General features: G+C 44.5%; 1 protein-coding gene across 1 annotated transcript in view; it reads left to right on the top strand.

Annotated features, from left to right (window-relative positions):
* The first annotated feature begins 7,868 nt into the window (after positions 1-7,868).
* The window catches only part of LOC142833749 (histone deacetylase 2), a 42,578-nt gene continuing 37,487 nt past the window's right edge, over positions 7,869-12,959 (top strand). The window contains exon 1 of the mRNA XM_075945480.1: positions 7,869-8,123. Within this exon, the coding sequence (XP_075801595.1) occupies positions 8,072-8,123 (52 nt within the window). The 5' untranslated portion in view covers positions 7,869-8,071. The remainder of the gene's footprint in view (positions 8,124-12,959) is intronic.

The raw sequence follows: 12,959 nt of genomic DNA, 5'->3' as shown, positions 1-12,959 counted from the left end.
GTGGATGATAGTTCAGAAACAATAGCTTTAGGAAAGAAAAAGAAAAGAAGGAAGGAAGGAAGGAAGGAAGGAAGGAAGGAAGGAAGGAAGGAAGGAAGGAAGGAAGACCTTGGAAAATAGAAGACAGACTAGAACCTGCTTTACCAAGAGGCTCAGCCCCCAACTCTTGAGCACTGTGCTCGCCAAGGGTAAGTGTAGTTGCATAGGTTGCTTCAAGATAGAGAGCCACAGAAAATGGGCACTGTGCTTTTAGTAATGAATAAAGAGGAGGGAGGGAGAGAGGGGGGAGGCACAGCTGAGAAGATCCTCTCTCGTCAGAACTTGAGGAATGCAGTGATGAGAAGCAATTTTTAAAAGATTCCTGCTGAAGTAGAGGCCCCATGGGTCTAGATGCAAGAATCCCCCATTCATCCCTGGAAACTCAGAGCAACTGTTACGGGACCATGCTCTGATGGCGGGCCTGCAGAATATCTCTAGGTAGAGAGGAAGAGTTCTGATGCATGCCATGATCCATGAGGTAGAAATCTTGTCTGAGACACAGACAGAGTTGTATTACATAGAGACAGAGCCAGCTCCCGCATCCCACTTTCATGAGAAACCACATGGAGCAGGCTTCACAGAGGCAAGATCAATTGCTGGACCCTATGAGGGACCATGAGGCAGGACTGGCATACACATTTTATGCCAAGGGAATCCACAAAAGCAGGCCTAGTTCCCATGTCCAGGAGTTTGGATCCCATGAACTCAGATGTGAGAATCATCTGGCTATGAGATTTGACACCCATCTATCACTGGATCGTTGGAAATCCTTTTTTTCCCCTCACGATTTCAGATGCATTCCTGATAAAGCTGTGTGTTTGGCAGGAAGGAGTAGACCTTCTCCTGTAGAGGAGGAATGGTCTTAGGTCAAGGGTATCTGAGTAGCAGTGTTTCCCTAATAGAATCTACAATGTCTCAGAATACATTGTAAAAGTCAGGTAGCCATGGCAGTCCCCTCTGTAATTCTAGAGTTTAGAAAACCAAGTTTAGAAGACAAGGGGTCCCCAGAGCAAGCTGGGTAGCCAGACTAGCCATATCAGCAAACTTGGGTTCAACTAACAGTCTCTGCCTCAGTGAATAGAGTGAAGATTGTTGAGAAGTCCCAACATCCACATAGGGACTCTCTATGTGTGGTGGTTTAAAAGAAAACAGCCCCCAAAGGTAGTGGCACTATTAGGAAGTGTGGACTTGATGGAGTAGGTGTGGCTTTGTTAGAGGTAGTGTGTCACTGTGTGTTGGGCTTTTTGGGGCCTCATATATGCTCAAGATTGTTGACAGAAGTTTTTGTCCCACCAGGTCCCACAGTCATTCAGTTCCAAAGAAATACAGAGGTCTACATTAATCATGAACTGGTTGGCCTACTAGCTTAGGCTTCTTATTAATTATTTCTTACATCTGAACCCATAATTCTTGTCTGAATTAGACACATGGCTTGGTACCTTTCATCAGTGAAGCATTCTCATCTGCGTCCTCTATGTCTGGGGGATGATGATAGACTGAATCTTTTCTTTTCCCAGAATTCTCCTGTTCTCATCATCCCACCTATACTTCCTGCCTGGCTACTGGCCAATCGGTGTTTTATTAAAAATAATACAAGTTACAGGATAAAAGACTTGTCCCGTAGCACAAGATATCACCTGAAATATGTAGACCTCTCAGTTACCTCTCCAGCACCATTTCTGCTCGCATGCTGCTGTGTCCCACCATGATGATAAATGGAATAAACCTCTGAAACTATAAGCCACACCAATTAAATGCTTTATACTTGTAAGAGTTGCTGTGGCCATGGTGTCTCCTCACAACAAATGCACACCATGAATGCACAAATATGCATGTGGACCCGCACCCATGAGCGCCCACGAACATGTGAATATGCACACACATATCTATGTATAGAACACACCTATATAGAAATAAAACAAATAAATAAACCTAACCAAAAGTGTAAAGGGGCTCTACAATGAAACATTAAACAGACTGAAGAAACAAATTGAAGAAAACACTAGAAATTGGAAAGTCCTCTCCTGTTCATGGTTTGGCAGAATTAATACAGGGAAATGGCTATAATATCAGAAGGGGTCTACAGATTCAATGTAATACGCATCAATATTTCAAAGACATTTTTCACTAAACTAGGAAAAACCTTATAAAATTCATAAGGAAGCACAAAAGATTCCAGATAGATAAAGCAAACTCGACCAAAAAGAGCAATCCCGGAGGTATCACAATGCTTGATTTTAAAGTATACTGCAGAGCTATAGTAACAAAAATAGCATGGCAATAGCACAAAGGCATATAGATCAACAGAGTAGAGTAGAGAACCCAGAAGTGAATGCACACAACACCTAACTCTTGACAAATATGGTAAGAATATCAACTGAGGAAAGAGAGACTCTTCAGCAGTCATCACTGGGAAGCTGGATATCCACATGCAGAAGATCCATATTTGAAACCGTATCCATATTTCTCACCCTGCATAAAATCAAATAAAGACCTGAATGTTAGACTTTAACTTTTAGAAGGAAACATGTCAAGATATAGGCATAAGAAGGGCTTTCTAAAGAGGACAACTGACACCTCAGGAAACATCAAGAACAGGCAAGTGAGATTAAAAGGCTTCTTCTGTATCAGAAAAACAAATGGTCATGTGAGGACATGGCCTACAGTGTGGGAGGAATTCTTTGTTACTCACACAGCTGATGAAGCAATGGTTCCCAAACTGGGGGTCCTGACCCTTTGGAGGTCTAGCAATCCTTTCTTTCACATGGGCTACATATCAGATATACTGCATTTCAGATATTTATATTATTCATAACAGTAGCAACATTATAGTTAGGAAATAGCAATGCAAATAATTTTATGATTGGGGTCACCACAGCCTGAGAAACTATTATTCAAGGGTCAGCATTAGGAAGGTTGGGAACCACTGTGATGGAGAATTAATGTTCAGTGTGATGGTTGGAATGAGAATGCTCCCTCTAGGTTCCTATGTTTGTACACTTAGTCTCTAATTGGTGGAACTGTTTGGGAAAGATTAGTAAATGTGACCTTGTTGGAAGAGGCAGTCACTGGGAGGGGGTCTGAGGTTTCTAAAGACTCTGCCATTGACAGTGTATGTTCTGTTTCCTGCTTGTGACTTGAGATGCGAGTTCTCAGCTGTTCTTGCTGCCATACCTTTGCTCTACAATCATGGACTACAACCTTCTTTAAGCTACTAAAATGCTATCTTTCATGAATTGCCTTTGTCATGGTTTTTTTCACAGCAATATTAAAGTAACTAATACAGTCAAAATATTTAAAGTAATTTGATATTCAGTAAAATCAAAAATCCAAACAACCCAGTTAATAAATAGGTTATTTAAAAAAACAACAATATTTAAAAGATGAAGTACAAAAGCCAGCCTGAGGCACTTGCCTATAGGTAGAAAATCCAGAGTTCAAGGTCATCCTAAGCTACACACCAAGTCAGAATATGCAAAGTTAGTATTTACCTCAACCCCAACTCCCAGTACCCCCCCCAAAAAAAACATAAAGTACCAATGGCCAATCAACAACAAACAGAAGAAACAATGTTCAACATCTGAAACCAGCAAGGACACAAAAATTAAAACTACTATGGGATTTCCTCTCACCCAAGTCTGAATGGCTGTCCAAAGTAAACAAGTGAGAACAAAGGCTAGCAGTGTGTGGTGGGGTGGGTAGGGAGCCCCTTATACACATTGGTGGGAATGTACATTTGTCTAGACACTATGGAAATCAGTATGGATATTCCTCACACCAATAATAATGGAACTGCCATACAATTCACATGCCACTTCTGCTGTTCAGCTGAAGGAACTCCTTCAACATATTACAAAGAGACCTGCACATCCATGTTTATTGCAGTAACACAAATGTCAAGTTATGGGTGACTTTCAGCAGACGAATGGATAAAGACATGATACATACACAGTGGAATTCTATTTGGTCATAAAGAATGATATTGTGTCATTTTGTGGAAACTGGATACAATTAGGGATAACTGTGTAAGTGAAATAAGCCAGACTTGAAAGATAAATGCAATGTTTTCTCTTATTAGTGGACCTTAGGTTTTTAATAGAGTTACTGAGGTATATATATAGGGGTGTGTGTGTGTGTGTGTGTGTGTGTGTGTGTGTGTGTGTGTGTGGTTGTGTGTATGAGAGACATTAAAAAAGAGGGAGTGGCCGGGGGGGGGGGGAAGAGGAGCACAGAGGAGAATATGGATACACCATGATATACATGAAAGAAACTGTCTTCATTAAACCCAATAAGGTAACAATGATATAGGAGTTACTTCAGTTTGTGTGTTATGTTCATTGGTTAATGAATAAAGAAACTGCCTTGGCCTTTTGATACAGCAGAACTTAGATAGTTGGGGAAAACAGAACTGAATGCTAGGAAGAAGAAGGGTGGAGTCAGAGAAGCCATGTATCCTCCTCCTGAGACGAACACTGGTTAGAATCCCCGGTAAGCCACTGCCATGTGGTGATACACAGATTAATGGAGATGGGTTAAACTAATATGTAACAGTTAGCCAATAAGAAGTTAGAGCTAATAGCCAAGCAGTGTTTTAATTAATACAGTTTCTGTGTGGTTATTTCAGATGTAAGCTAGCTAGGCAGCTGGGACAAACAAGCAACCCCTCCTTGCAACATAACAAGGAATATATTATATTAAACTTAAAAACAGACAAGCATACTATTAAATGGGGAACCATTTATGTTCTGATTGTTAATGGCTAAATTCCACAGCTTATTCTCCAGTTCTGTTGGCTGGGGAATACTTCTCAGTGGGATACTGACAAGGCCACAGGAAAAATGAAAGTTGAGAATAATGTCAATCAACTAGGGAGTTTAGTAGACATGTTATGGTCCAAAAACCCTTTTAAAGTATAGTTTGAAAATGTAGATAAATTCAGGGCTTAAATTATTCTCTTCCAGTGTATGATATTACTGTTCTGATTTATGAGTTAAAGTTTGCCGAGCTGCGGGAAAATAGAAGCATGAGAGCAGAACTCAGCTGGAGGCTTGCAGTCTGTGACAACACACTTTGTCACTGCAAGCCTCCACATTTTACATGCTCTTATGGAACTGCTACACAGAACCTAACACGTCTAAACTTCCTAGGCGTAGAAACAATTTCATACTATAACTCTTCCTACCAAGTTATTTTCCACCTGTCACAATTATCAACAGGATCTAATTTTTAAGGTTGTGTTGTGGGTGTGGGTGTGTGCGTGTGCACATGCCTGTGGGTTTTTGAGACAGGGTTTCTCTGTGTAACAGGTCTAACTGTCATGGAACTTGATGTATAGTAGGCTGGCCTTGAACTCACAGAGATAGGCCTGCCTCTTCCCCCAAGTGCTGGGGTTAAAGGTGTATACTCCCAGACTTGGCAACAGGATCTATTTTTTCTTTTTTTGAGACAGGGTTTCTCTGTGTAGCCATGGCAATTCTGGAACTCACTCTGTAGACTAGGCTGGTCCTGAACTTAAAATCCTCCTGCTCTCCTCCTGAGTGCCTGGCAACAGGACCTATTTTGTGACAGAGTCTGGAACAGTTGGTTTCTAGACAATCCTGTTTCTAACCTGATACATTTAATATATCATTTTACCGAATAATTTTAGCATACTAAACATCTTCAAATACAATGAAGTTTCCATATGCAGAATAGCAGCTGGAGAAGAATAGTTGAAGGCAAAGGGCTATCCTCGACTATATATTCTATGATCTATGCTTAGTTTGATTCCATCTTTTGTACATTATCTAAAACTTGATATTTTAAAAGAGTTGGTAAGAGTCCGAGTACAGTAAGTGATGTGTCCCTAGGTTTTAGTAACTAATAATTTCAAGATCATTAAAGATGCTTGGAGACATAAGTGTGATGGCAAATGCTTAACACTTGATCAGTCTCCTTTAGTACCAGTTTCTGGTAACAAAATCCTTTGTTCAATTCATTTACAGTTGTTAAATAATATCACAAGTTCTGCAACAAATTGATTTTCCAGCCTCTTCCCTGAGGTGAAAAGCTGGGTTCTAATGATGCAAAGAGTAGCAGTAGCTATGATTACTCTTATGAAAATGGTCACTTTCCATGAACATGGAACAGCTGTTTGTGTGCTTCAAAAACAATTCCACGTGGATTATCTTAAGAAGCTTCCCCATAGTCATGTAAAAGTCTCTCATTTTATGGGTAAAACTATTTATACAGAAAATTCACGTGGCTTGCTGCAAATTCACAGGCACTAGAGAAATAATTATATCCAGGACAGGCTTGGCTTGTCCGCCTGTGAAACTGTATCCTACTGATACAAGCAGACACGTTATGGGCAACAGTAACAGATTAAGAGTAGCACGGACAAGGCACATGGTATTAAAAGCACAGAAAACAGACACAGGAGAAGGGAGGGTGCTAGAAGTCTCCCTGAAGAAATCAAGTCTTCTTTCATGCTCCACCGTGTTAGGTTCAGAAAGAACATTCGGATCTCATTCTGTTTTCATCCTTGATTGACTTTGGAACTGAAAACAAAACCCAGAGAGCAACACTGTAGGGAACATTCACATTGAAGCTTGTGTTTCTCCACTGTGGTTCCTGAACCAACCCTGTTAGTCTCCCAGGGTCTTGTTAAAAATCGAGGCTTGGGAAAAAGGGGATTGACAAGGATACCCTGGACTAATTCTAAATCTCTTGGGGCAAAGTCTAGGAGATTGGTGTTTTAAGCATGAGAGTCCTGGGGATCTGAAAGTACACCAATATTTTTGTTAGTAGCGTAGTGTGGTCTCATTTTAATATCACCTCTTTAGGGAGGAGCCAGTGTATGCATGTAGAAGGAATTGTAAGTGATAACAGTTAAGAAATGCTAGTGTTGTATTAGCCTGTCAGCTTCCATCCTTTGCGCCTTGCAGGTTGCCTTAGACAGGCACTCAATAAATGTCACGCTATTAATCATAGGGACTCAATTGTTCAAATCCTTTCTTTGGATTTCTGCTCTTTTCTACCAGGGAGTAGCGCATCCAGTCTGATGCAGCAGGTCAAACATGTGGAGTCTGGAAAAGTCCCACACCCCTCTGGTCCTCGCACAGTTACTTAGAGCTTGACAGCCCTGCGCTCCTCCAGCTACTGACACCTATGAAGAACAAACGGGACATGGCACGTGCTTCCCAGCACTTTCGACAGCTTTACAAATATGCATCGGTGCTGACAGCCGTACTTATAGACGGCTATTAAATGCCTATTAAACCCTGGAGGTACATACAGCCTGCCATTACCGCCTCTAAGTCAGTCATCAAGAGTAGTTATCAGGAGCTGAGCAGGGAAAAAGAGTACACGCGATTCGGAAAGCGTGTGAATCTCCAACCATCACAGAGACGAGGATCAGCATCTTCTGAATCCCCGGGGAGGGCTCCGGCGGGTTCTCCTCGGGGTCCCCGCAGCGGCAGGTGGCGGGCCGGAGCCGGAGTGTCGCGGCGGTGGGGGAGGGGAGCGGCGTGGGACCCGGCGGAGGGGTCCAGACAGCCCGGGGTACGTTTGAGCAGGCTCCGAGTGCGCAAGCTCAGTCCAGGCGCAACCAGTGAGCGCAGTTCGGAGGGGGAGCCCGACGGCTGCGGGTCCCGGGCTCCGAGCGAGGAGCCGAGGCCGGTTCCTTCGCAGCTCTGGAGTGCATGCGACACAAGTGTGGGTACACTGCTCCCGCCCCAGCCGCCGGCGTCCTCTACGAGCCAGCCGCTGGGTCCGCCCGCAGCCGCGCTCCTCCCCCTGCACCACCGCAGTGGTAGCGCCCGCCTCCCAGCCCCGCCACCCTGGGTCTCCCCCGCCGAGTGTCGCGCGTCGGCGCCGCTGCCACCCCAGCTCCCAGCTTTCAGCATTCTCCACTCCAGCTCCCGTCCCGCTCCGGGCTGCCCTTGTGCGCCCGCCGTCTCCCTCAGTCCCCGTTATCTGGCCGCCGGGCCGCGGCGGGCGGGAGCAGCCGGAGGAGGAGCCGCAGCCGGGAAGGAGGCGGCGGCCCGAGCCCATGGCGTACAGTCAAGGAGGCGGCAAGAAGAAAGTGTGCTACTACTATGACGGTGGGTGGCCGGGGAGCCTGCGGCGGGGCGGCGGGGAGGGGGCGGCGGGGCGGACGCACGGCTCGGGGTGCTTAGGGTGGCTGTCTGCGGGGACAGGGACACGGCCTACCCGGCTTCGCGGCCGTGGCCCGGGATCGTCCGCCCTCGCTCCACTCGGGTCCTCCGCACGGACACGCGCAGGTTTGGGGTCCACTGCCTTGGACCGGCCCCGAGGAACCCCAGTTGGCACCCCGGGCCTGACTGCACAAAGCCGGAGGCCTGGAGCTCCGCCCCACGTCCCTGTCCCCTCCCCCGCTCGCCGGGTCCCCCTTCTCGCCGGCATTCAGTCTGCGCTGCGCTTCCAGCCTCACCCGGGACCCCGCGGCTCGGGTGGGGCTGCGGAGGAGTTACTGCTGGCGGGGGGCCAAGTTCGCAGAGTGGCGCTGTCTCGCTCGTGTTTCGCGTGGACTCCATCCGTCGCCTTTGTTCGCCGGGTTCTTTGAGCGCCACTTTCTCAGGGTTCATATGGAAGGGCTGCACTTCCTCGGTGACAATTAGGGGTTTTGAGTTAGCGCTAGGTAGGCCTGTGGGGAAGTGGTAAGAGGAGGGAGGCAAGCTTGGAGTTGTTCCTACTTGATGGGTCCTAGCTTGCTTCTGTGGGAGGTTGTTACCACCCACTTCTTTGTTGCTCTTTGTTCGCGCTGCAGTTCTACCCTGCTCTGGGGGTTTAGGAGAGCATCAGACCCAGTGTGGTGGGGACTCTGCTGCAGGAAACTTTTGAGTAGTGGACTAAATATTCTAAACAGGAACAGGTGTACTAGGTAGTGGTGAGGATTCTGTGGTTTGGAATATGAGCAGTAGTAATAGTCTCCGACTTCTGTTGGCTGAGATGGTCTCAGTTACAGTAAGAAGTGCCCTGTTGTAAAGGTTTCACCAAGACACTAGTAGGTAACTCTTGGGAGGAGGAGTAATTTGACGGACCTAGCCTCATTGACCTGAAAGACCTGATTTCTACAGAGAGACACAAAATTGGGAGCTGTTTGCTGTATTTGTTGTGTTGAAGTCACAGTATCTTGGAGAAGTAGATTAGAGCCCAGACAACGAGGCCGAATCAAACTGACTTTAACTTGAAAATAGTTCTTGGCTTGGCAGAAATTTTTAATGCCTGTTTTTGTTGTTGTTGTTTTGTTTTGTTTTTTGGGCCGGGAGGGGGTGGTTTAAGACAGCTCTGTGTAGACCAGGCTGGCCTTGAACTTCCATAAATCTTCCTTCCTTTGCCTCCCAAGTGCCCAGGTGCCAGAGTGCATGGACTGCCATGCCCAGTTGAATGGCAAATTTAAGAGGACTACATATGTGCTGAATGAATTTATTTGAAATTACACCATCATGGAAGGCAGAGACGCCAAGTTAAACATGAATTATATTGTGAAGTTGGATTCCTGGTAAACACTTGTCCAGCATCCTCTTATCCATTAGAAAGGATGTAACCCTATAAATTAATTTGAAAAATTATAATTATAGCCCCCCCTTTTTTGTTTTTTCGAGACAGAGTTTCTTTGTGTAACAGTCCTGGCTATGCCAGAGCTCACTTTGTAGACCAGGCTGGCCTCGAACTCAACTGAGATCCACCTGCCTCTGCCTCCCAAAGTGCTGGAATTAAAGGCGTGCACCACCGCCGCCCAGCCAAGAGTCAAGGGAGAGGTTTAACGGTCAGAACTGGTGCTCTGGTGATGGAGAACCATGCAGTACTCTTGTTGTTTGCTGAGCAGCAATTTGTCCCTAGGTCCTTGTGTGGGCGTGAGCCTTTTTTTTTAATTTTTTATTTTCGAGACAGGGTTTCTCTGTAGCTCTTTTTTTGGATCCTGTCCTGGAACTAGCTCTTCTAGACCAGGCTGGCCTCGAACTCACAGAGATCCACCTGCCTCTGCCTCCCGAGTGCTGGGATTAAAGGTGTGCGCCACCACTTCCCGGCAGCATGAGCCTTTTTTGAAGGGCGGGATAGGCCCTCTGTGACCTCACAGAGATGAGCAGGATGGAGGGATTTTTCAGTCATGTGATTTTTGATGTATGCCCATACAAACTGCCTTATCTAGTTGTAAGCATGCATCTGTATAACTGATGGTGGAAATCTGCTGGGTTTCCAGTCTCTTGTCCAGCTCTTTGTTGGCATGTCTTTAGAATGGACTTAACTTACGTACGTTCTGAATATTTGCTAACAAAAATGCAGAGATTATTAAATTGATGTCATGATTATGCTAATTAACATGGGATGTCATGCTAGACTACACAGATCATTCTCTACACTTCTATTTTCATTACCAAAACGCTGTTCTTGTTTGTTTATAAAAAAAAAAAGCAGTGATTTTTAGTTGTCTTTTAAAATGTGAATAGAGGATTCAAGTAAAGTAATTTTTGTACCAAAAAAGTATGTGACTTTTAGATGCACGAAGGGTTGGGTTGGCAAAGGGCAATGCCAGTAGTCATGGGACGTAAATAATGTAGTAGTTGAAGCTGGCTGGGGTTTTGTTTTTTGAGACGTTGTAGTCTTCTCTGTCCTAGAACTTGATCTATAGACCAGGCTGGCTACAAATAGAGATTTGTCTGCCTCTGCCTCCTAAATGCTGGGTTTAAAGGTGTGTGCCAGCACCACGCTGCTCTACGCTAGCTGGTTTTAACTCGGTTGGTAGAGGAAGGAGAGGGAAGAAAAAAGAAAAGGCGTGAAGAAGCAAATTCTGTAACCTCTTGAGGTTTAATCGGGCCAGTAGGCACAGCCTCTTAACAACTCAGAGTGTTTACTGCTGGCTCTGTGTGCTTTCTGAAGACACCGTTTTCTCTGTATGTTCTGTAGTCTACAGCAGTGTGCCCTTTATATCACTGAGCCACTGATACTCAGTGAGCCTTGGGATGAGTATATGAGCTATCCCTGTACCGCAGAAGGAAAGGAGAGTTGTTCTTAGTGGGCTGTGGCTATTCAGTCACCTCCATACTTTCCAGAAACACTTCTCTGAGTGTTGGCCATTCTTTGTGACTCTTCTGGAACCCACTCTGTAGACCAGGTTAACCTTGAACTCACAGGGATCCTCCTGTCTCTGCCCCCACCACTGCCCAGCACCACCACTGCCTGACAGTCATTCTTTTATATACTAAAAGATCAATACTTTGTAAAATGATATATAGCAAATTATAGCTAATTAGATAAATACTAAGATCCTTTCTCACCATAAACTGATGTTATTTTTCTCTCCTTAAGCCTAATTTAGCAGACTGAGTTACATTTGGTACTAATTGCAATGCTCACAGTTTTAGTATTTTATCTGGAAGTGTAAATTATGCCTTGTTTTGAGTGAAGCTTGGGATCAATCATGCAGTGCCTTCTGATGTATACAATAAAGGGACTTGAATGTATGCATAATTTATATAATTAAGCACCAATTGCTTTATGCTTTGTTTATTTTTTTCTCTGATGGAGATAATCATAATCAGAATGTTTGGAGACATGGTCCAGAGAAAAGCATCACACGTATCAAAGGCTTGCTTCCCAGTGTCCTCCTAACTGACTAACATACAAAGCTTTACAGAGCAGCCAGCTCTTCACATATTTGTTTCACTTTTGTTTAAAATGGTGGCATCAGTGTCTTCTGCCAGGTAACTTTTAGTACAACTGCATTAGCCTTTAGCTGCTGTATAAATCTTTACTGTGGATAATTGTTTTTTTGGTTACAGACCCATGCTAATGAAGTATTGCAACAGTTTGGGAATATTGGTGTTTGTTGCACACAACATTTAAATTTGATAGACATTTTCTGTGCTTTTGAATGCCGTTCCCACAGAATTCTTGATCCCTGGCCTCCCTCACATTTCACCCCCCTTCCCCCGGAGAGGCTTTCCTTGGTCCTCAATTGCCATTTTTGTTTTTCTGTCTGTCATTTCTATGGCTCAAGTTTTTTTTCTCTTCCCACTAGAATAAAAGCTTCATGAGGACAGTGTGTAAACTTGAACTTTGAATTATTGATGAAGAATGACTAGTGGGTCTTTATGAATAGTGTAGGTAGAGCCCATTCACATAAGACATTCATACACAGTTTTTATTTTGAAAACAATTTTGATTTATATCTGTGAGTGTTTTGCCTACATGATATGCTCCATGGTGCCCTTGAAGGTTAGAAGAGAGTGTTGGGTCCCCTGGAGCTGGAGAAAGGGGTGGTTCTGAGCTGCCATGTAGATGCTGGAAACCAAACGTGGGTCTTCTTGAAGAGTGGTAAGTGCTCTTAATCACTGGAGCAGCTCTCCATCCTCACCATGCTCTTTACTCTTCAGGTACAGGCAGGAGGGTGATGGGGTCTACCTCTCACAGGGGAAAGGTGACCACTCCCTTAGACTACCCCTTTCCTTTCCCACACTGGTTCTTGTTTTACTGTCTAAGTAAAGGTTAGCATCTGAAATTCAAAGTTTTTTCATTTGTAGAGTTTTGTTCTGCTGTCGCCCAAAAATATACTAATTGTTTCTTTTCCTTAACAAAATTAAATGTTAAGCAACTTCTTTAAGCAGTTGGTGTTGGTGAAGAAAAGTGAAATTCCTTATGCTCGCAGGTGAAATGCGGTGCCCGTACATTAGTGTTCTACTCTTTCCATGGTCATGGTCAGATGAAATGCGGTGCCCGTACATTAGTGTTCTACTCTTTCCATGGTCACCGTCAGGTGAAATGCGGTGCCCTTACATTAGTGTTCTACTCTTTCCATGGTCACGGTCAGATGAAATGCGGTGCCCGTACATTAGTGTTCTACTCTTTCCATGGTCACCGTCAGATGAAATGCGGTGCCCGTACATTAGTGTTCTACTCTTTCCATCACAGTCAGA

This window comes from Microtus pennsylvanicus, chromosome 1 (genome assembly GCF_037038515.1).
Source record: "Microtus pennsylvanicus isolate mMicPen1 chromosome 1, mMicPen1.hap1, whole genome shotgun sequence".
Classification (NCBI taxonomy): domain Eukaryota; kingdom Metazoa; phylum Chordata; class Mammalia; order Rodentia; family Cricetidae; genus Microtus; species Microtus pennsylvanicus.
The sequence above is the reverse complement of the archived record's forward strand: the minus strand, read 5'-3'. Positions and strand labels throughout refer to the sequence as shown.